The sequence below is a fragment of the Chaetodon trifascialis genome (genome assembly GCF_039877785.1).
Source record: "Chaetodon trifascialis isolate fChaTrf1 chromosome 24 unlocalized genomic scaffold, fChaTrf1.hap1 SUPER_24_unloc_1, whole genome shotgun sequence".
Lineage (NCBI taxonomy): Eukaryota > Metazoa > Chordata > Actinopteri > Chaetodontiformes > Chaetodontidae > Chaetodon > Chaetodon trifascialis.
This window is the reverse complement of record NW_027255838.1, coordinates 199,491-223,446: the sequence shown is the minus strand read 5'-3', so window position 1 is coordinate 223,446 and position 23,956 is coordinate 199,491. Positions and strand designations below refer to the sequence as shown.

At 44.8% G+C, this 23,956-nt stretch overlaps 2 protein-coding genes across 2 annotated transcripts; one reads left to right on the top strand and one right to left on the bottom strand.

Moving 5' to 3' along the window:
- Positions 1–417: 417 nt before the first annotated feature.
- LOC139328094 (NLR family CARD domain-containing protein 3-like) lies at positions 418–12,242 on the bottom strand. The gene is made up of 11 exons (XM_070958190.1): positions 12,181–12,242; positions 11,081–11,205; positions 10,827–10,973; positions 7,004–7,082; positions 6,629–6,845; positions 4,694–6,476; positions 4,435–4,608; positions 3,092–3,265; positions 2,510–2,683; positions 1,436–1,482; positions 418–1,273 (listed from the first exon to the last, which is right to left on the bottom strand). The coding sequence occupies exons 2-11, from the start codon at positions 11,167–11,169 to the stop codon at positions 714–716; spliced, it is 3,444 nt and encodes a 1,147-aa protein (XP_070814291.1). The 5' UTR covers positions 11,170–11,205; positions 12,181–12,242; the 3' UTR covers positions 418–713.
- A 1,103-nt stretch (positions 12,243–13,345) lies between these two features.
- LOC139328086 (stonustoxin subunit alpha-like) lies at positions 13,346–17,312 on the top strand. Its single transcript, XM_070958183.1, has 4 exons — positions 13,346–13,530; positions 13,641–13,757; positions 16,317–16,363; positions 16,532–17,312. Exons 1-4 carry the CDS (start codon positions 13,346–13,348, stop codon positions 17,098–17,100), a joined length of 918 nt encoding a protein of 305 aa, XP_070814284.1. The 3' UTR covers positions 17,101–17,312.
- The last annotated feature ends 6,644 nt before the right edge of the window (positions 17,313–23,956 follow it).

The window sequence follows — 23,956 nt, the reverse complement described above, 5'->3', positions numbered from 1 at the left end:
CAAGAAGAGGATGTCTTGCCTCTCACTGACAAACAACAAGTGGAGAGTGAGGTGGAAAGATACCTGATGTGCCCTGATGCAGACAGTGAGTCTGAACCTCTGGACTGGTGGAGGCTACACGAACATAACTTCCCCAGATTGTCTCTGCTTGCAAAAAAGTACTTGTGCATCCCGGCCACCAGTACCCCCTCACAAAGAATTTTTAGTACAGGGGGTAATACTGTTACATGTACCAGGGCAGCTTTAAAACCAGAGGTCAGCCAGCTGGTCTTCCTAGCACAAAACCTGGAGTGAAAACATACTTGAATTGTTGTTTCGAGTAAGAATAACTTGAAGAGTTACTTTTTCATATTTCAATGCTGGTTTTATATTTCAATGTAGCTGTACTGTATCAGGTTTGTTTTTTGTGACAGATGTAAAGTCTACCTCAGTTTTATTTTAATTTCTGCTATGTTTACACTGCACATATTTAACACACAGCTGAAGGTTCAAGTCAACAGCGTTTCCACACTTTAATGATCACAGCTTCCATCTTTAAAGGACTGGAAGTGGAAGAAGTTTACAAAGTAAATGAGGAATCTTTTCAATCATTTTCAACAAAGTTCATTGATCAATTTATTCCAATAACCTGAAAGACTGATGTGACTGAGATCCTGCACAGACTCAACTGATCTGTTCAGCAGTGTTTCTCTAACAGGAGGAGACTGTCCCTCCTACAGAGGACACAGAGACACTGAGGAACCAAACCAGGACCTGGACCAGAAGCAGAACCCAAAGCCAGGATAAAGAGGTTCAGTGAATGTGGTGTTGAAGGTGTGGAGGTGGATCAGTGAGTCAGAGGAGACTCTGTAGAAGGACAGAGTGCCAGCAGGACAGTCCACATACACTCCTACTCTGCGAGAGACAGAGGAGGAGGAGGAGGAGGAGGAGATGAATGTTTCTCTGCTCTTGTGCCAGACAGAGTAACCTTCATCATCAGAGCAGTCCAGACTCCAGGACTGATCATTCCCTCCAAACAAACACTTTTTACTGTCTCCTTTCCTTCCGATTCTTCTGTAACTCACTGACACATAAACGTCTCCTCTACACTCGACCTCCCAGTAACAGCGACCAGTCAGACCAGTTCCACACAGCAGCTGAGGCCAGTGGTCAAACCTGTCTGGATGATCAGGATATGACTGACGCTCCGTCACATACGTCATCGTCCTATTGTTGTCAGACAGTTTGATGTTTCTGTTCACTGTGTTTGTGTCCAGTTTGAGTTCACAGGAATCTGATGGAGAGAAGAAGAAGAAAACAGCTGCAGTTATTGATCGATCAGCTGTTGATTGATGGACAGTTTGACATCAGAGATGTGAATGAGTGATGTCACAGTTTGAAGATGGCTGAATGTGCTCTGCTTTGTTGTCATCAGTCAAATGAAAGACACACTTACACTTCCTCGGACCTGGTCTCAACCATCGGACTCCAGCAGGCTCCACCCTGAAAGGAGGAGGGGGGTCAGAGCAGCACCTCCTCTTTCAGCATGCAAACATGGACGTTACATCACTCTCACACACACAAACACAACATGTTGATGCGGCCTGCTTCTCCCTCTTCAGCTCTGCTCAGACACTGACAGCGACACTGATTCTCTCTCATCATTAAATCTGCCTTCATCAGCTCATTTCCTCATTTCAATCTGCTGCTGACTTCTATTCTGAGCTGCTTCACTCATTGATCGCTCTCTTGCTCTCCCACCTGTGATGATCAATAATCAGTCTGACTTTGTCTTCACTCAACAAACCAACAGAGCTTTAATCATTTATTGTTGGACACGCTTGTCTTCGTCATGTCCCATATGTGACCGTGCTTCATGTGTTCATTACAAGTGTGAAAACTGTCAATGAATTCAACATCTGAGACGAGTCATCACGACTCTGTTGTGTGGAAATCTTTTCATGTCAAACTTCACCAGAACAAGAAGAGCCACTTGATGTATGACATGGAAATATTTACAAGCCATGTTTGCTGTGAAGACCATGTTCAGTCCAATTGTTGTCCACTGATGAAGGAACAGTCCAACATTTGGTGAAAAACACTTGAATGAAGCGTCTCAGAAGTCCTGCTCTGTCCTGTGGTTGTCAGGTTCCAGCAGTTTGAACTAAATACAACTGCTTTGGACTTATTGGAAGCTTGTTTTTATGTCTTTGAGGACAAAAAGGACATTTGTCACACTGACAGACAGGTCTTTTACCATGCAGAGATCTGTCCAAACTGCATCAATGATGACCAACAGGTCATCATCATGTTTGTTCCTGGAGATGTTCTCCTTGAAATCTCCAACACAAATATGTCCTTTTCATGTTCAACCAGTGTTTATGTTGCGATCAAAGGACAAAGGTTTCCTACATGTGTGATTGTTCATGTTCACTCATATCCACCATCAAGCAAAAAGACAGACGACATGTTTCCAGCTCTTCCACCTCTTTCACACTGACTGACTGTGGCTGCAGCAGCCTCTTCATACCTGAGAGTGTCCAGTCTGCAGTGAGGATCCTCCAGTCCAGCAGACAGCAGCTTCACTCCTGAGTTTCCTGGATGATTGTAGCTCAGGTCCAGCTCTCTCAGATGGGAGGGGTTGGATCTCAGAGCTGAGGCCAGAGAAGCACAGCCTTCCTCTGTGATCAGACAGCCTGACAGCCTGAAAACACACACAACAACACACATGGAAGATCATCTGAGGGTCCTGCTGTCCGTCCAATCACTGCTCTCACAATGCAGAGATCTGATAGGCTGAGCAGCATCACGTGGGAGGAGTTACAACACATAATAATTCTCAACAGTTTCTGTGTTTCAGGTCAACGACTTCACACTTGACACTTCACTTCCTGAGGTCCTCAGCGACACCTTTGTGCTAATTAATCACGACTGAATCAGGAATAAAGTGACGCCCACTAATCAAAGTCACATGACAACAAAACATAAACGAGGATTTCCGTCATTGAGAGAAAAAATCTGCCAATCAATGAATGTCTGTGTCAAATGTGTGGACTTCTGAGGTTAAAGAAAGATGTCAACACTTTTACAACAAACTGTAACTTGATCTGACCTGAGAGTTTCCAGTGCACAGTGTGGACTCTCCAGTCCAGCACACAGCAGCTTCACTCCTGAATCCTGCAGGTTGTTGTTACTCAGGTCCAGCTCTCTCAGACTGGAGGACTGCGATCTGAGGACTGAGGACAGAGCTTCACAGCTTCTCTCTGAGAGTTTACAGACACTCAGTCTGAAGAACAAGAAGAAAAAGAGCATTTATTTCAAAATGTTGAGTTTCTTCTCAGCATGTGTTCAAATCTTTGTTGTTCCATCAGAAACATGTTGCAGATGTTCATTCATTGTCTTCATGTCTGTAGAAACACAGTCATGTGTCCTCCATGAGGGGACAGTGTCAGACCTGAATTCACTTCCTGATCTCATGTTTAAACCTGCTGGATGAAGTTTAAAGTTTCAGACTCTTGAATGTGCTGTTAGAAATAAACAGGAGGCTCTGAGAGTGACTGAGTGCTGAAACAAAGATATGAAGTGAATGATTGAAAGGATCAGCAGTTTCCTGCCAGCATTCCTCTCTCGTCTTATGTGCAGCAGCAGTCTTGATTTTCCTCTTTTATTTTTTACATTCTCCAAAGCTCTCCATGAAAACAGCCTGCCCCTCTGGACTGAAGGACAGGGGACATGATTGGTCCTTTTTGTGGTGACAAAGAGTCAAATGATGAAGCAAACGTCTCTTTTTATGGGAACGTGCACAGAGCCTGATGAAGGACTCCTGAGTTCACAGAGGAAGCTGATAACCACCATCGTGATGCCGTGACCTCTGCCTGGAGTTCATGTTTAGTTGAGGCAGCTCACACAAAGGAAGTCTGGCTTGGTCCAATTTGTTTTGTCCTTCATGCCACTGAGCTTCACATGAGACAGCCTCTGTGCTAGACTCAAACTGCTGACTCATAGTGCCTCAGGATTCATGCTTCCCATGACTCAGCACTCTGATCAACAGTAAATTCATCAGATTTAATGAGCCATGCTGCACTTTGTGAAACCTCACTGAAGAAAATATTCCTGCACAGATTTTAATTACAGGTACACAAAATATTTCTACAGCGACAAAACTTTATGACACATCACAATTTGAGGATCTTTTTTAAATTCATACATTCAGACACGTGCACACATTTTTCTGACGTGCACAGAAAAGATGATCTACAACTGCAGGCTGGGAAATTATTTCTGATCATCATTTGACAAACTCAAAATCATCAATCTCAGTCGGAGATCTGAAAATAAAGAAAACAGACTGAAAGATTCAAATCCTGACATGAGAGAGACTGTTTAAACTAAATGAATCTCTAAATGTACAGAACTAACTTCAATCTGTCAACACAAACAGTAACTTGATCTGACCTGAGAGTTTCCAGTGCACAGTGTGGACTCTCCAGTCCAGCAGACAGCAGCTTCACTTCTGAATCCTGCAAGTTGTTGTGACTCAGGTCCAGCTCTCTCAGACTGGAGGACTGGGATCTGAGGACTGAGGACAGAGCTTCACAGCTTCTCTCTGAGAGGTCACAGTCACTCAGTCTGAAGAGACACAGGAAGGAAGCAAACAGTCAGTTAGATATCAAAGTATTTATTGATGAATAAACTTCACAATCTCTGTACTTACAGAGCTTTGTTGGAGGCTTTGACCACTGGCAGCAGCCACAGAAGAGCCTCCTCTGAAGCAAAGAATTTCTTCAGGTCAAACACGCCCAGATCTTTTCCTGATGACAGTAAGACGAAGACCAGAGCTGACCACTGAGCAGGAGACAGTTTATCTGTGGAGAGACTTCCTGAACTCAGAGACTGTCGGATCTGATCCACCAGAGAACGATAATTCAGTTCATTCAGACAGTGGAACAGATTGATGCTTTTCTCTGCAGAGGGAGTCTCTTCAATCTTTTTCTTGATGTACTCGACTGTTACCTGATTGGTTTCTGAACCACTTCCTGTCTGTGTCAGCAGGCCTCGGAGGAGACTCTGATTGGTCTGCAGAGAAAGACCCAGGAGGAATCGGAGGAACAAGTCCAGGTGTCCAATTGGACTCTGTAAGGCCTTGTCCACAGCACTCTGGTAGAAGAGTGTTTCTGCAGAGTCATGGTAGGTTGTTTGTTCTTCTGACAGCAGATTGACTCCAGACTTGATGAAGGTCAGATGGACATGAAGAGCAGCCAGAAACTCCTGAACACTCAGATGGACGAAGCAGAACACCTTGTCCTGGTACAGTCCTCTCTCCTCTTTGAAGATCTGTGTGAACACTCCTGAGTACACTGAGGCTGCTCTGATATCGATGCCACACTCTGTCAGGTCTGATTGGTAGAAGATCAGGTTTCCTTTCTGCAGCTGCTCAAAAGCCAGTTTTCCCAGAGACTCAATCATCTTCCTGCTCTCTGGAGTCCACTGAGGATCTGACTCAGCTCCTCCATCATACTTGATGTTCTTCACTTTGGACTGAACCACCAGGAAGTGGATGTACATCTCAGTCAGGGTCTTGGGCAGCTGTCCTTCCTCTCTGGTCTTCATCACATCCTCCAGAACTGTAGCAGTGATCCAACAGAAGACCGGGATGTGGCACATGATGTGGAGGCTTCGTGATGTCTTGATGTGGGAGATGATTCTGTTGGCCTGCTTTTTATCTCTGAACCTCTTCCTGAAGTACTCCTCCTTCTGTTCATCAGTGAACCCTCTGACCTCTGTCACCATGTCAACACATGCAGGAGGGATCTGATTGGCTGCTGCAGGTCGTGTGGTTATCCAGAGGTGAGCAGAGGGAAGCAGATTCCTCCTGATGAGGTTTGTCAGCAGCACATCCACTGAGGTGGACTTTGAAGCATCAGTCAGGATCTTATTGTTGGTGAAGTCCAGAGGAACTCGACTCTCATCCAGACCGTGAAGGATGAACAAAACCCTGAACTCTTCAAACCTGCAGATTCCTGCTTCTTTGGTTTCAGGAAAGAAGTGATGAACAAGTTCCACCAAGCTGAACTTTTTCTCTCTCAGCACATTCAGCTCTCTGAAAGTCAATGGAAACATGAACTGTATGTCCTGGTGGGCTTTGTCTTCAGCCCAGTCCAGAGTGAACTTCTGTGTTAAGACCGTCTTCCCAATGCCAGCCACTCCCTTTGTCATCACTGTTCTGATTGGTTCATCTTGTCCAGGTGAGGCTTTAAAGATGTCTTCTTGTCTGATTGTGGTTTCTGGTCCGTGTGGTTTCCTGGATGCTGTTTCAATCTGTCTGACCTCATGTTCAACATTGACCTGTCCAGTCCCTCCCTCTGTGATGAAGAGCTCTGTGTAGATCTGATTCAGGAGGGTCCGCTTTCCTGCTTTAGCGATCCCCTCAAACACACACTGGAACTTCTCCTTCAGGTTACATTTAAGTTTACGCCCACAAACACCAACAGGACTTCCTGAATGAAGACACAACAAATAAATTAGTAAGTGATTGATAAAGTTCAGATGAGAATTCAGTGTCCTTGTCTGAACATATTTTGGTCCATCTGTTGGACATCAGTGAATGTTCACTGATCCAGCAGTTAAGCCTTTAGAGAAATCCTCTTACTGCTCTGCAGACGCTCAGCCAGCTCCTCCTCCTTCATTCTCCTCAGGAAGTGCAGCGTGATCTTCACAAATGCCTCTCTGCTGCTCCTCCTTTGCTCTGCATCCTCATCCTCATCCTCCCCCTGACTCTCAAAGCATTCTGGGTAATCTGAGCTCAGAGCCGTCTTGATCTTCTTCAGCTCGTTCCTCACAAAAGAGACAATGTTCTCCTCCAGCAGCTGGAACAGAAGATGATATGAATGACACAAAGTGAAATCATGGAAGCAAACATCAGATCCATGTTGGACAGACTGACGGTCCACTGGTCTAAAAAGTGCAGCGTGGACATTATTGTGGACAGAACAGATGTGAAAGCAGCTGTTGTACATGTACAGACCAGAAATATGGAGTCCAGGTGAGTCTGATGCTGCTGGGCAGACTGACCACTGAGAACCTCTGAGCTCTCCTGGTGGACTCTGTGGAGGAATCATGAAGAATTAGCTCACATCACATCCGTCCACACAGAGACAAACACCAGCTGAAGGTCCTTTGAGCTAAAGTGTTGATTCCAACATTGAATCAGATGGTTTCCACTGACATTAAAGTGTTGCTCGTACTGCTGATCCCACCGTGAATCAACAGTCCAGCCTGCATTTCTGTGCAGCTTTCACTTTACTGTGTTGGTTGAGCAACTTGTCTGCTTGAGTCCCTCCAGTTCTTATTGAGCCCTATAATACTGTGGACAGCATCACACAGCTCACACAAGCTAACTGGATGCTACCTGTCCAGCACAAACTGGCAGTGAGTCCCAATAAAGTGAGTGAAACCTGAACAAAGCAAAGAGAGAAGCAGAGAATACTGGATCAAAGCAAAGCTGAGGCTGATTTCACATCCAGCTGTGTTTCTCATGAAAGCTGGAACGTTCTTCTCTGGACGACATGACAGCAGCTGCAGCTGTTTCTCATACAACTTGTTCTGGCTCTTTCTTTTATTCTTGGACAACATGTCTTTCTTCTTGTCCACTTGTTGGACACACAACACATCTTTGAGCTTTGTGTCCTCTCTGAGCTCCTGCAGCCTTTAGTTACCCATAACACCCTTCTCTGCATCAGACGTTTTCACAGAGGCACAACTCCAGCCTGATGTGAGGCGCCATGATGCCGCCGTCAGTGTTGTTCTTGACTTTGTGAATCCATCAGCAGCATCAGTCACAAACAGACTGTGTGTTTCCTCACACTCTCTGTGTTGCTTCACTCTGTGTTTCACAGCAGCTGATCTCAGTCCAGCAGAGGCCTGTACCATAAAGCTGGATTACGGCTTAGCAAGAGAACTTCAGGCTTAACCCTGGCTTTTCGGTACCATAAAGGTGGCTTACTTTCTATCGGGCTACGTTGCCGTGGTAACCTATGCTGAACACCTAACCTGCTCCGGAGCAGGATCAGTTCAGGATAAGAGCTCAGCAGGTATAAAAGCCCCACCTACTGACCAATCAGTTCTCTTGGAAAATGGCCTGTCCGTTTGATGAGAACCCGGTGGATCTTGGTGCACAGCTTGTGTGAAGAGCACTCAGGCGCGAGAGAATATTTAGAGATCGCTGTAATCCGTTCGAATTGTCTGAACAATCACTGTGCGAAAGGTACAGGTTTTCAGGAGAGGGGTTACAAAACATCTGTCAGCTGCTGGAGCCTTACATCAGTAATGTAACGCACCGCAACCACACGCTGACAGTCCCGCAGACAGTGTGCATTGCACTGAGGTTTTTTGCCACAGGTAATATATTTCTTAGTGATGTTTGTAATTATTATGATGTCTTTAAATCCCTTGTTGGATGGGTTACAAGCAAGCCACAGATAAAATGCCATTAATCAATTATTTGTTTAAGTAAATCATGGATTGATTGATTCATTCATTCATAGGTACTTTATGTATTCTGTTGGCGATGCCGAAAACCTCGGGAAAAACACAGTATGTAGAGCTATTCATAAAGTCGCGGGGGCCCTGACTGAGCTTGTCGATGCATTCGTGGTGTTTCCCGGCCACCTGCCCACGCAATGCATCAAAGAGGGCTTTTATGACATTGCAGGTAAGCAAGGTTGATGTGTAATTTGCATAATGTAGACTAAGCCCTGGGATGTTTGCCGTTGTATATTGTATTGTATATAGCCTCCAACATGTAGGCCTACATATACATATGCTACATGTATAAGATATAGTAAGCGTACTGACCACTTTGAAGTATATTTTTATACTTATGTTTGATTTGCTCCCATGTTCTCTTTGCTCCACTCGGGCTGCATCTGAAATAATAAGGCTACGATCACATGCCATGACGAAAAATTTCATACACACATACATTTATGGAACACACAAATGTTACTGTAGTCAGATATACAAGTGCAGTCATAGTGGGGAAGTAATATTATAATGGCACTAACTTACGCATTGACACAGTTGGCGATTTTTTGCCAGCAATCCGTGCGCTGTTTGGCAGCTGCAACTGTGTTGCTTTTTGCCTGGATTATTGATTTGTATTCCTCGGATTTATTAATTATTATTGTTTGCTCCTCCGTAGTGAAACATGCGGCTCGGGCTGATTTTTCCATGTTTGCGATTGGTCGCATGCAGCAAACTCAGCCCTTTTTATGTGAGCGCGCACAGATCTAGATTGGACAAGCCTGAATTGAATTAGTGAGTTGATAGCCGGCTTTATGGTACCGAAAATCCGGAGGGCGGATGTCTCGTTAAGTGAAGCCCGATAAGTAAGAGGAAGCCCGGCTAGGTTAATCAAGCTTTATGGTACAGGCCTCTGTTATCACTGACATGTTTGTGTTTGTGTTGTCAAATGACTGAAAAGCACAACATGTTGATTTGATGGAGGAACTCAGTGGAGGGCTGCACAGTGGCGCAGCAGGTAGTGCGTGTGCCTCACAGCAAGAAGGTTGCCGGTCCGATCCCCGGGTCAGGCGGGGTCTTTCTGTGTGAAGTTTGCATGTTCTTCCCGTGCATGCGTGGGTTCTCTCCGGGTACTTCCTCCCACAGACCAAAAACATGCTCATTAGGTTAATTGATGACTCTTAAATTGTCCGTAGGTGTGAGTGTGAATGTGAATGGTTGTTTGTCCTTGCATGTGGCCCTGCAATCGGCTGGCGACCAGTTCAGGGTGTACCCCGCCTCTCGCCCATTGTAGCTGGGATAGGCTCCAGCCCCCCCGCAACCCCGAAAGGGATAGGCGGTATAGATAATGGATGGATAGAACTCAGGCTGAATCCCATTTCACCCCTTGGCCCTCCCCCTTGGCCCTACCCCTCCGTTTTGCGCGTTCATGTGGAGGGGTAGGGGTGTCCCAATTCCCATTATGACGGAGGGGTAGGGGGAAGTGGTAGGGCTATGTACCCCTCCAAACGGAGATTTTTCCGAGGCACACTCCAAACGGAGGGGTACGACAGATTTCTCAGAATGCCTTGCAAGACCGGTATTTTCTCCATGAATAAAGTTTTAAAATGTACGAAAACCACTTTATTGTCTATTTTAATGTTGTTTCAATGTGTAGTGGTCATTTTCCTCGTAAAAAACCCCCCGAAAAAAATCGATAGTCGAGGCTTCAGTTACGTGGTTACCGTTGCCAGGCTGAATGCCACTAGCGGTGCTCTGTGGGCAGCCTGATAATCTACAGTGATAACGTTATCAATAATAACTTTGGCAACCTCGCTGCTGGTATTCAGTTACATTGATAGCGTTGTGGGATACAACATGCAGGAATGTCATACACAAATCGAATGTGACGGTAGCATTAGCTTGTCGCATCTGCCTACGTAAGAGGCAGCGGCGACTACTGATGATGTCCGCGATTGTCGAAGGGGTGTCCCAATTCGGAGGGGTTGACTTTCGGCCCTACCCCTTGGCAATCCGTTTCAAGGGGCAAGGGACAAGGGATAGGGCTAAGGGGTAGGGGTAGAAAAGAGAAATGGGATTCACCCTCAGTGGAATCAGGGTTAGCCTTCGTTAGCATCTGTTAGCCTCAATCAAGTCACTGTTTCATACTCATGCTCTCATCAGTCAGAACGTGTGTGTGGAGGAAATGTTCAACTGGAGTCAAGAGCTGAAGACTGGTTATACTGGGCAGCTTCCACATGTGAGGATAGAAACGAATGAGAAGAAGAACGACGCTGAAAATAAAGGTCAAATTGTCCAACAGGATTTTAACACTGAGAACAACTTACTGTCTGTCAGAGACATGTTGTTGTTTAAAGTCAATGAGGTGACCCATTGACTTGTCACTCCTGAAGGACACACAGCTGGGTCCAGGTCCGGGTCCAGCAGGTCCAGGTCCAGATCCAGCAGAGTCTGGTGGGCCCTGCTGCTCTGGCCTTCAACACAACAGACACAGAGCTTTGAGTGTGAATAATGATGGTGGACAGATTCCAGTGCTCTGATATGGAGACGAGTCCTGGACAGTCAGAGATCCTCGTCTCACCTCTGAGCTTCGGTCTGGACGTCATCGTCCCCACACGGACTGGTTTTAGAGGGACGGACTCCCTCCGCTCTGTCCTCACACCGATTCATGCTGCTGAACTCACGTCAGCTCACACACACTTTGATCTGGAGAGGAAACACAAATCATTCATGTGCACATCAGCTGAAATCATCCTTTCATGGTTTCTCCTGTCCAAATATCAGCTGCTCCTCCTCTGATTGGCTGTTATCTCGTCTCTCATATCAGTGTCAGCTGAATGCAGTCAGACAGCAGTGTGAGGCCAAGCTGCTGTACTTCTATCAGTCCACTAGATGGCGCCATGAAGCTGCAGTGAAGTGAACACACACTTAATGCCTGGATGAGCGTTGACGTCCACTGACACACACTGACTGAATCTGACAGGAAGCTTCAGTTTGTGGAATATTCAGTAAATTCAACATGACTGAAAGTTTCTTTACGCCTCAATGATCCTCGATCATCGATAAGTGAAGGAAAAGTCAAATATTTACACAGGAGAAACAGAAAATAGCACAAATATTCAAGTAAAGTAATAAAGTACTTACAGACTGTACTAAACTACATTAGTTGAGTAAATGGTGACTTTCCACCACTGAGAGATCCTTTCAAAATAAAAGCCTGTCTCAATCAAGCCCTCTCAGATCATATTAAAAAAGGAATCTTTGATTTGATTCTTGATCACATTGAAGCACAAAGTGAGAAAAAGCAGCGACACTCGTTGCTGTTGGAGGAGAGTTCAGAGCTCTGACAGCTCATTTAGTGACACAGTTACAGACTGAACTGAGAAATAAAAGCTTTTCAGCTCCTCACAGCCTCTGAATGCTCCTTCCTGCTGTCTCCACATCAACTATTGAGGATCAGCTCGCTCTGCTTCTGCTCTTATTCCAGCATTTACACTCACAAACATCCACACAACATGGCCGATGTTTTTAACGGAGCTGCTTTCACCTCCTTCGTCCAGAGTTCACAGTTAAACTCAGAGTTTGGAGAAACGATGGACGGAGCTGCTGATCGATGCCGTTTGTGCTGAAGCTAAGCTAACGACAGCTTGAGTGAAAAACACCTGAAACGAGTTAATTTACCTTCAGCTGGAGCTTCAGAGGAGAAAACAAACTGCGACACACCGAAGAGAGAAAGTGAAAGTAAAGTTCAGACAGGAAGGAGCAGAGAGAGAGAGAGAGAGAGAGAGAGAGAGAGAGAGAGAGACATGAGTCCAGCTGAGGACAGAAAACTTTGAGCCTCCGTCAAGTGAGAGTAAATCAGGCAGGAAATGAGGACGTGAGACAAACTAACGGACTGTCCTCACTGTTGTCAGACACAGAAACAGTCTCATGTCCTTCACAAAGAGCTTTAATCTCCTTTATCTCATCAATTTATCTTTAATCCTCAGAGAAAAAAACAAAAAGCACATTTTATGACTGAAAACCTTTATTTCAAATGTGCATCAATGACAGGAAACAGGAAGCAGAAAGTCTGAACGGCTCCAGCTTTTTATTCTGCCTTTTATTCACATTTCTATATTTCTGAGGGAGAAGTACTCACATCAACATTGTACTGCAGTACAAGTACAGAAGGAGCCTACTTAAAGAACAAAGTAATAGTTCTCGTTCTGCAGAATGGATCATCTCACAGTACTTTTATACTGCAGTTTCATTTGTAATTTTACTTCATCGTTAATTATCTGATCATATTTTGAGAAATAATGTGAATCTCCAAAGTAACTGAAGCTTTAGAAGAAATGCAATGCAGAGCAGAAGAAAGTAGCAGGAAGTACAAATACTAAAGTAAAGTACAAGTACCTTACAATTCTTAACCCCCTCCGCTCCACTTCACAGACTACATTCACCTCCCCTCACGTCACTCTACAGGAGCCACCCCCAAGTCCCCCCCAGCCTCTCCATAACAGCCGACCAGGTGAGGAAGGAGCTCAGAAGGATGAAGGTGAGGAAAGCTACAGGCCCGGATGGCATCAGCTCCAGACTGCTCAGGGACTGCAGAGATCAGCTCTGCAGGGTCCTCCTGCACATCTTCAACATGAGCCTCAGTCTGGAGAGAGTTTCTGCCCTTTGGAAAACTTCCTGTGTAGGTCCTTTTCCAAAGATTGTGCAACCCAAGGAGCCCAACCACTTCAGGACAGTGGCCTTAACCTTCCACCTGATGAAGACCTTGGAGAGGATTATACTGAACCACCTCCGTCACCTGGTGGGCAGCAAGCTGGACCCCTACAGTTAGCATACGGTGTGGAGGATGCAGTCATCTGCTCCATCGACCCATCTGGAGCACACTGGAAGCATGATGAAGGTCATATTCTACGACTTCTCCAGAGCTTTCAACACAATCCAACCATCACTGCTCAGGGGCAAACTGGGAGGAGCTGGTGTAGACTGCCACCTGGCTGCATGGACCATCAACTACCCCACCAACAGACCACAGTATGTGAGGCTTCATGAGTGTGTGTCCAAAGTGGTAATTTGCAGCACGGGGGCTCCACAGGGGACAGTGCTGTCCACTTTCTCTTCAACCTCTATGCATCGGACTTCAGACACAACACCGACAGCTGCCACATCCAGAAGTTCTCCAATGATACAGCCATCGTTGGACGTGTATCACAGGGGAATGAACTGGAGTACAGGGAGGTTGTAACCAACTTTGTTGACAGGTGTGAACTGAACTACCTGCACATAAATGCCAGCAAGACAAAGGAGATGGTGACTGATTTCTGAAGGAATGTACCACAGACTACACCAGTGAACATCCAGGGCTCGGACACTGAGCTCGTGGGGGATTACAAATACCTGGACGTTCACGTCAACAACAAACTGGACTGGACAAACAACACAGACGCCCTTTACAGCAGGGCGTACCTGCACCTGCTCAGAAGACTGAGGTCCTTCGGAGTTTGTAGGACACTGTTAAATACATTTTATGACTCTGTGGTTGTATCTGCAGTTTTCTGTGCAGTGGTCTGTGGGGCTGTGGGAGCTCAGAGAGGGACAGGAAAAGACTAAACAAGGAGGTGGGTGAGAGGAGGATGTTAGCCAAGCTGACATCCATCATGGACAACCCATCCCACCCCCTGCATGAGACGGTGGGGGGCTTCAGCAGCTCCTTCAGTAACAGACTGCTGCATCCAGTCTGTAAGAAGGAAACTGCCACAGGTCCTTCATCCAACATCTGTCAGACTGTTTCACTCCAGCATCATGTCATGTCGCTCTTTGTTGATGCTTCTTTCTTTCTCAACTCTACATCATTAACCTGTTTTTGATTTGCACTACTGTTCAAGGCTAACATTTGCTCTAATGCTAATATCTACTCTAATGCTAACATCTGCTCTAATGCTAACATCTGCTCTAATGCTAATATCTACTCTAATGCTAACATCTGCTCTAATGCTAATATCTACTCTAATGCTAACATCTGCTCTAATGCTAATATCTGCTCTAATGCTAACATCTGCTCTAATGCTAATATTTGCTCTAATGCTAACATCTGCTCTAATGCTAATATCCGCTCTAATGCTAACATCTGCTCTAATGCTAACATCTGCTCTAATGCTAATATCTACTCTAATGCTAACATCTGCTCTAATGCTAACATCTGCTCTAATGCTAACATCTGCTCTAATGCTAACCTCTGCTCACATTTGTCCATCTCACCTGGTGCAGTTTCTACATTTCTTAGTTGTATGTTTCTCTCAGCTGTGCAGTCATACCATTTATGATCCATACTGGGAAATGTATTTTAATAAACTGTTTATATTGTGCAAATACACAGACCCAGTATTTCCCAAGTGAAGTAGTATTTTCCTATGGTGTAATACAACACGTCATGTCAGTAGTTAGTTTTTCTCAATAATACTACGAGCAACACTTTTTTATGGCAGTAGGATTCTTTGGCATTTATGTTTTTAACAATCTGCACAAAGGTACAAAGTCATATTTGTTTTTTCTATTCTGTATCTTGTAAACTTCTTTATTTTTATTTTCACCTGTTCATGCTACTGTACTTGCTTTCCTGCTTGCTGTAACAACTTAGTGTCCCCTGTGTGGGATCAATAAAGTCTTATCTTATCTTATCTTATCTTATCTTATCTTATCTTATCTTATCTTATCTTATCTTATCTTATCTTACTTAAGTACAGTACATTACTGAACTTATTCTTACTTATGACACATTTTTGCAATAAAATGCAAAAATAAGAAAAGTTTCAGTTGTTCTGTTTCCGTTAGACAACAAAAAAGAACTTAAAAAACTTTATTACTGATATCGAGGAGGTGTTAGGGTGCTCCTTACAAGAATAGAATTAGAATAAAATTAGAAAAGAAAGAAAAGAGAGAGAACTATATATATAAAAAGCAAATATAAAAACAAAATATTTATATTGAGAATATATATATAAACAAAATATAGAACAGAATATAAAACTATATATATATATATATATATATATATACTGAGAAAAAATAAACAGTATACACAAACGGATGTCAGGAGATATGAGTGACGTCAGTCTCCTGGAAACTTGCCATGCGCCTGGCCAGCGGCGTTCTTAAAGGTGAGGCGAGGAGCTGCTGTGATTGGTGAAGATTTGACTCGGCTGTGTCAAACCCACTCCACGCCTTCTCCCCTCCCTCTTTCCGAGTTGCGCCGCTGGGTGGGACTGAGATGAGAAGGAGGTGGAGATGCGCCGGCGGTGGAGTCGAAAATAGAGCCCGTCAAGTGGCTCTTCTTGTTCTGGTGAACTTCAGGAAGTTTGACATGAAAAGATTTCCACACAACAGAGTCGTGATGACTCGTCTCAGATATTGAATTCATTGACAGTTTTCACACTTGTAATGAACACATGAAGCACGGTCACATGTGGGACATGACGAGGACAAGCGTGTCCAACAATCAATGATTAAAGCTCTGTTGGTTTGTTGAGTGAAGACAAAGTCAGACTGATTATTGATCATCACAGGTGGGAGAGCAAGAGAGCGATCAATGAGTGAAGCAGCTCAGAATAGAAGTCAGCAACAGATTGAAATGAGGAAATGAGCTGATGAAGGCAGATTTAATGATGAGAGAGAATCAGTGTCGCTGTCAGTGTCTGAGCAGAGCTGAAGAGGGAGAAGCAGGCCGCATCAACATGTTGTGTTTGTGTGTGTGAGAGTGATGTAACGTCCATGTTTGCATGCTGAAAGAGGAGGTGCTGCTCTGACCCCCCTCCTCCTTTCAGGGTGGAGCCTGCTGGAGTCCGATGGTTGAGACCAGGTCCGAGGAAGTGTAAGTGTGTCTTTCATTTGACTGATGACAACAAAGCAGAGCACATTCAGCCATCTTCAAACTGTGACATCACTCATTCACATCTCTGATGTCATCATCAAACTGTCCATCAATCAACAGCTGATCGATCAATAACTGCAGCTGTTTTCTTCTTCTTCTCTCCATCAGATTCCTGTGAACTCAAACTGGACACAAACACAGTGAACAGATACATCAAACTGTCTGACAACTACAGGAAGATGACGTATGTGACGGAGCGTCAGTCATATCCTGATCATCCAGACAGGTTTGACCAGTGTCCTCAGCTGCTGTGTGGAACTGGTCTGACTGGTCGCTGTTACTGGGAGGTCGAGTGGAGAGGAAGAGTTTCTGTATCAGTGAGTTACAGAAGAATCAGAAGGAAAGGAGACAGTACAGAGTGTGTGTTTGGATTGAATGATCATTCCTGGAGTCTGGACTGCTCTGATGATGGTTTTTACTCTGTCTGTCACAATGACAGAATAACATCCATCTCCTCCTCCTCCTCCTCCTCCTCCTCCTCCTCCTCCTCCTCCTCTGTCTCTCACAGAGTAGGAGTGTATGTGGACTGTCCTGCTGGCACTCTGTCCTTCCACAGAGTCTCCTCTGACTCACTGATCCACCTCCACACCTTCAACACCACATTCACTGAACCTCTTTATCCTGGCTTTGGACTCTGGTCCTGGTCTGCTTCCTCAGTGTCTCTGTGTCCTCTGTAGGAGGGACAGTCTCCTCCTGTTAGACAAACACTGCTGAACAGATCAGTTGAGTCTGTGCAGGATCTCAGTCACATCAGTCTTTCAGGTTATTGGAATAAATTGATCAATGAATTTGTTGAAAATGATTGAAAAGATTCCTCATTTACTTTGTGAACTTCTTCCACTTCCAGTCCTTTAAAGATGGAAGCTGTGATCATTAAAGTGTGGAAACGCTGTTGACTTGAACCTTCAGCTGTGTGTTGATTTCAGTTGTGGATCTTGTTGCAGTCAAAGCTGAATGTTGCTGTGAGTGTTTTATGGTCTTTCTTCAGGTCAGGACTGCTGACCGGACTCAGCTGAAAGATACGAGACACGTTTCTGATGCTGTCGTCCATAAAGAAACGGTTTTTCCACTTTGGTGTAGAAGAACTCAGCGGGTCTTCACAGAGCCGTGACTGGAACCACATCCGACACCTTTGGGATTAACTGGAGCGCCGACTGTGAGCCAGACCTGATCGCCGACATCAGCGTTGGACCTCAGTGATGCTCTGGTGTCCGATCGGGATCAAACAGCAGCTTCAACATCTGCTGCAAAGGCTGAGCGCAGAAGACTGGAGGCTGATGTGCAGCACAGTCATGAACACGGTGTCACAGTCACGTTAATCACACACTGAGTGAAAGTTCGGCCGTCCACATACTTTTGGCCACAGTGTGACAAACAGCCAAAGCGCAGACTGAGATGAAGCTGAAACACACCAACAAACGCTGGTTTTCCTGCCAAATCTCTGCTCAATATTCAGAAACTTCCTCTAAAATTCAACCTTCTCTCCATGTTTCCCACAAAATATTTCACATTTTCACCGTTTTCCTGCAGCGTCGTACTGACTGAGTCTCTGTGTGTCTCTGTGTGTGTTTCTGTGTGTTGTTGTGTATTGTGGTGTGACTCTGTCCTCCACACGTTTAAAATAAGTCACTTTTTCTTCTTAAATTCTGACTTTTTGTTTGCTCCATCGTCACTTTCAGCCTCCTGAACACACAAACACACGCTGAGTCTCTTCCTCTTTCATCACATTCATGAAATCAGATGAACTTTTGCTCCGTTTCATTCAAACTTTACTGGAAACTGGTTTCATTCAGTCACAGCTGAAATCACTGAGTCGTCTGTTGCTGCTGAATTATTGAACCAAGCTGCATTTAAATCATCAAGTTGGTCCATTTGGTCATTATTTCAAGTTTCCGTTCAATAGTTTGATGTGAAAAATGTCAAATTTCATCTTAAAACTGCAAAACTTTGGTCAAAAATTCAGTCGATCAATCAGCTGAACCTTCATTAACTTCATCCAAATGTTCCAAAGAAGACACGATGTTCATCCAAACGGGCTGTTTCTGCTGCTGTTTGATGTCTGAATGTTGAATTCAGACAAAAGGTCTTCATGTTTTATTTTGAAGGCTTGAATCAGCTGCTTTGTTTTGAAGTTCAGTCAGATGTTCAACATGAAGTGGAAACCAAAACGTGTGAAAGGTGTGAAAGTGGAGAAGTATTTCCCAGACAAAGAGCTGCTGATGGAGTCAGCCAGGTCAAACAGGAAGTGCAGAGGGAAAGGAGGTCTGTCTGAACAGGAAGTGCACAGGCTGAGGACATTTGGACAGGAAGTCAGACAAGAAGTGAACAGAGATGATGGAGAGGACACAGAATAATGTCTTTGTTCTGTTGACTCTGTGTTCATGGTGGTCAGTTTCAATAATAGGTGACCCTTTGTCTGTGAGTGTCCTTCCACCTCAGACCTCCTGAAGGGATGCGGGGGGCAAAGGTCAGCTGCAGGTCTGTTCTCCTGCAGGATGATGCTGAGGAAGACTCTGATGATGAGGATGAGATGAGAATATATGCAGCTAAAAGCAACGAGAAGCCAGCGAAACACCAAAAACATCTTCCTGATAAAAGAACCAAAAGCAAAAGGAGTAAAAGTGAGATGTTTCTGAGAAACGGTCCACTAGAGGGCACAACTCTGCAGATTAAATCCAGGTCTCAGCGAGAAGGAGGAAATCCAGATGAAGGCGAGCTGAGAGTCGACGGAGAGCGGGAGAGATAAACCCAACAAACAAACATAAAAAATGAGCTGGTGGATTTGACTTAATCTGGACTGTGACTGGAGCAGGATGGCAAGTAGCAGTGGTGGTGGATCGGATGATGATGATGATGATGATGATGATGATGATGATGATGATGATGGGTTGGACTCCACTTCAGAGTCAGAGACAGAAAGGAGGAAACGGGAGAAGAACGCCTACAAACAAACAAACGCTGTCTAACAGACGATGAAGAGCGACATGATGTGAGGAACAAACTCATGACGGAGGAGAACAAGATTATTGTGAAGCTGAAAGCAGGGCGTGATATTTCACCTGTGAGTCCGATCACTCGAACCAACGGTTTGAAGAGAGACGAAGCACCTCCATTACAAAGTGTGAGCGAGAAAGAAGCAGCAGAGAGGAAAGCAGTGGGAGGGGAAGCGGCGTCAGAGGACTGATATCAGGAAAAGCTGCAGGAGAGAAGCTGGCAGAGGTGAAGAAGCTAATCAAAGGAGGAAATGTGGCAGCAATAAAAGGCTGCAGGCGTTCAGGAACGATGAGAAAACTGACAGCACATCAGCAGGACAGAGTTCAAAGAGCAGACTGTCCCTGATCAGGTCATGGTGGGACACATGAGCTTCAGGGTTGGAGCGTACCTCCACCTGCACTCAGACGCTTCAATGTCAAAGATATGGACACGGTGCCAGGGCGTGCAGAGGGAAGCAGAGGTGTGGAAGGTGTGAGGGAGCACGCTGATGGAGAATGTGGGATAACACAGCAGCTAAACGCTGTGATCGTGGAGGAAATCACACAGCAGCATATGGAGGCTGCAGAGTGAAGAAACAGAGTGAAATCCAGCAGGTGAGAGCAGAACAGAGAGTGACTGATGCAGAGGCCGTGAAGATGGTTGGCGAGGAAAACAGGAAGGAGAACAGACCTACGGCTCAACACCAGGAAGAAAGTCCACGCATCATCAGACACGACTGACCACTGACTGACTGGTTCTGTTCTTGGCATTAACTGCTCAGAACAAGCACGAAGAGAAAGTGAAAAGATCGAGATCACTGTGAAAGCAGCAGCAAAGTTCTTGAACATGAAAGATTGATGTTGGGAAAAAATACATCCAGACCTCAGTCAAGGAGAGGAGACGTCAGCCAGCAGGCAGCAACTTATTCCATAACGCTCATTCTGCAACGCAATGCTAGAAGTCTCTTTGCTAATGGACGAGAGTTAAAGGAGATATCAGGGAATCAGCAGCAAAACCAGGAAACACGGCTCAAACCAACTCTGGACTTTATTCTGAAAGGATCCTCCAGCATTGGGAAAGACAGACCTGGTGGAAATGGTGGTTTCATTAGACAAGGTATGAAATTCAGGCAAACAGTGACGGCACAAGAGTCAGAGGTCGTCGTCACTGAGGTGTGGATGAAGGCAGGAAGTATGAAGATCATTCATTTTATAATCCCTGTCAGCAATCAGACAAAGAAAAGATGGAATCCATCTGAGATGATTGGAGAGGGAAAGTAATCTGGTGTGGAGATTTGAATCAAGCGAACGCACCAAAGCAATAAAGGCTCCAAACAAATCCTTTAAAAAATCTTTCTGTTCACAATTTAATCGTTTACAAGAAGCAACAAGCAGGAGTGAGGAGAGTAATAAGGAAGACGAGAAGAGAGTGTTGGAGGAGGTGTTGAGTCATTGGAAGGAGGACTCCATTGGATAGAGTGTGGGCTGTGATGAAAACAATGTCAGCCAATAGGAAAGAGTGTGGACAGCCAATAATGAACAGTGATCAGAAAATGGTCAGAAATAATGAGGAAAAGCAGAACTATGAGCAAAGACTTCTGTTAAAGTGCACAGCACAGCAAATTTGAGTGAGGGATGAAGAAAAGAGAGGTAGAGGAGGGACAATATGAAGAAACATGGAGACTGTACAGGATGAAGAGGAGGATGAAAATACAGTGAAGCTGCAGTTTTCAATGACAGAGCTGAATAACGCCTTAAAAAATCTGGAAAGACAACTCCGAGAAAAGATCAAATAAGTTCCTGTATGTTCAATAATCTCAGTGACCAAAGTCAAAAGATGTGACTGAAATTATATAACAGGATGTGGGAAGACGGGAAGTTGCCGGATGAGTGGAAAGAGTCCATAACTGTTCCTGTCTGTGAACCAGGTCAGGATCCAAGTTTGGCAGAGTTACAGAGCGAGAGCCCGAACATCACATGTTGGTCAAATTCTGGATGAACGAAAGGCTGCTCTGTTATTTAGAAAGGAGGGAGAAATAAAATGCTATCAGAGGGGATTTGTTAGGATGTGTCTTCTCCCAGTGTCCCTTCCCTTCCTTTGTCCCCAGTGTTCTTTGTCTGTTGGTCTGTCTCCCCTGTCTGTCTGAGAATGGGCGGTCCTTCCCCCATGACGACCTCATTACCTGCACACCTGAGGCGTGTTGGAGCTGATTGCTGGCAGCATTTAGGGGACGCTCTCTGGTCTTGTGGTTGCCAGTTCGTCCTGATCTGGACCGTGTGTCCGTCCTGTCTCAGTGTGAGTAACTTCTAAGAAAAGCCTTTTGTCCTGGGACTTATCCAGTGGGTTTTTGGACTTCTCTTTGTTCTGCTCTTTCTTTCAGTGTGCTCAGTCCCGCTCGGTGTGCCTCTCAGCCTCAGTTCCAGCGTGGTGTTTTTGGTTATCTCCACTCAGTTTGAGTTCGCCTTCTGTTCCTCCTTTTTGTAATAAATCTAGTTTGTGTTTTGCGACATTGTCTCTGTCTTTGCTCTGCACCTCGAGTCCTGAAATATTATTTTTGACCGAGGAAAATCCTCACAGGATTCAGGAAAGGAAGGAGTCCTGTCGATCCCGCTCTGTGTTTACAACATGAAATGAGGAAAGCTCAGGGAAATAAAGAGAATGTAGTGGCTGTTTTTCCATGTGGACAAAGCCTGAGACACCATGTGGAGGGAGGGGCTGCTAATCAGACTGTACCATATGGGCATAAGGGGGAAATGTACAGGTGGATTCAGCTTTTTTAACAGACAGGATGACGTCAGTGAGAGGGGAAACACTTACAGTGGAAATACATAGTAGAGAATGGAACTGCTCAGGGCTCTATTATAAGTCCACTTTTGTTTTCAGATCAATGATCAATGAGATATTCAGTAAAACAGACAGGTCCATACGGACATCTTTATGAGCAGATGATGGAGTTTTGTGGAAAAGGAGAGGGAACGAGGCATTCAATGCTTGGAAATTGCAAGAACAAACTAGACAATTTCCTCCTGGGAAATTATGAAAGGGCCATGGGGGCTACTGCTGGACAGCTGCTAATGCTAAGCTAACATTAGCATGTCAAATAAGACATTAAAAACATCTGAACCATCATTAGAATGCCTTTAACAATCATTTTAGCCAAGGTTAGCGTGTTAGCATTAGCATGTTAGCATTAGCATGTCAAATAACACATTAAAAACATCTGAACCATCATTAGAATGCATTCAAGAATCATTTTAACACAGGTTAGCAGGTCAGCATTAGCATGCTAATCATTAGCATATTAGCACAACAACCCGACATCAACAGTTAAACCTCCATGCACCAACAAGTTCATAGGACCTCATATTAGCATTAGCATGTTAGCATTGTGGCTAATGCTAGCAGGCCAACATCACTCATTACCTCACTTACACTGACACCTCACCAGTAATAGGCTAGGCTGTGGCTCATTGTCAAGCCACTGCATAGCTGCAGTTGAAGCTACATATGTGTGTGTGTGTATGTGGGAGAGGAGTGCTGAGAGAAGTACTGAGGCTCGGAGGTTGCCACGGCAATTTGAGGTGGCCTGATCCATGATGTCACCCACTCAGACACAGGTGCAGGCACATGCATTCAGAGGGAGAAAAAGTGATTTTCTGCCTCTGCACTGGTCTGACATTTGGGCTCATGCTCACCAAACAGTAGCTCCTATCAGAAAAAAACACAGACCGTCATTGTTGTCAGGACTTCCTGAACGATTCGGTGTGATTTCGATGTTTCTGAAGTCAATATTTCACAGACCCTTGAGAGTTTAAAACAGGGGTCCGTTCTGCTTCTCTCAGAAAATCTTTGTATTGGAGTCAATGAGGAGCAGAGACAGAAACGTCTGAATTTGGCCTCTGCGCACCCCCTGAACAAATGCTTCTCACTCGAAGACCAAAACTCCTATTCCCGAAATTTCTTCACCATTAGAGCCACAAGGCTTTGCTGCACACGCTGATCACTTTTTTCGCTGGGGTCAAAAAAGCGGATTTTACAGCGAGTTAAAAACATGTTTGGTTTCTGTCTCTCCTGTTTTTTAGCCAGGCACATCATGAGAATCAGCGCAAGCGAAGCCCCGAGCCCTATTACCCTACAGTTATTTCATAGCTATTTCAGAGCTGTAGGGGGCAATAGGCCTCGGGCGATTGCCCCGTGGCCCTAATAAGGAAGGTAGAAGCTGGGCTTTGGAATGGGGCTTCAGGTTCTCAGTTACAAAGACAAAGGCAGCCATCTTTTCTAAAAGGAAACACAAAACCAAATCAGCCTTAAACTACATGGACAAGATCTAGAAACAGTAGATCGCTTTAAGTACTGAGGGATTTGCTTTGACAAGAAGATTACATGGAAAATACATATTGAGAAAATAGTTGAAACGTGTAAAAGATATGGAATATTGTTTGAGCAAACAGACATCTTTGAAATCATTAAATGTGGCTTTAATTGGTTCAGTTATTGATTATGGATGTTTAGTGTATGAATCAGCATCAAATACAACGCTGAGAAAACTTGGTGTCATGG

Coding starts and splice junctions, on each gene's coding strand:
- LOC139328094 (XM_070958190.1), bottom strand. CDS start 11,169: ATGAATCGGTGTGAGGACAGAGCGGAGGGAGTCCGTCCCTCTAAAACC. Junction 10,974..11,080: donor GTCCAGACCGAAGCTCAGAG/GTGAGACGAGGA, acceptor GTTGTGTTGAAG/GCCAGAGCAGCAGGGCCCAC. Junction 1,483..2,509: donor TGCAGACTGGACACTCTCAG/GTATGAAGAGGC, acceptor TCCTCCTTTCAG/GGTGGAGCCTGCTGGAGTCC.
- LOC139328086 (XM_070958183.1), top strand. CDS start 13,346: ATGCAGTCATCTGCTCCATCGACCCATCTGGAGCACACTGGAAGCATG. Junction 13,758..16,316: donor GTAACCAACTTTGTTGACAG/GTGTGAACTGAA, acceptor TCCTCCTTTCAG/GGTGGAGCCTGCTGGAGTCC. Junction 16,364..16,531: donor GAGACCAGGTCCGAGGAAGT/GTAAGTGTGTCT, acceptor TCTCTCCATCAG/ATTCCTGTGAACTCAAACTG.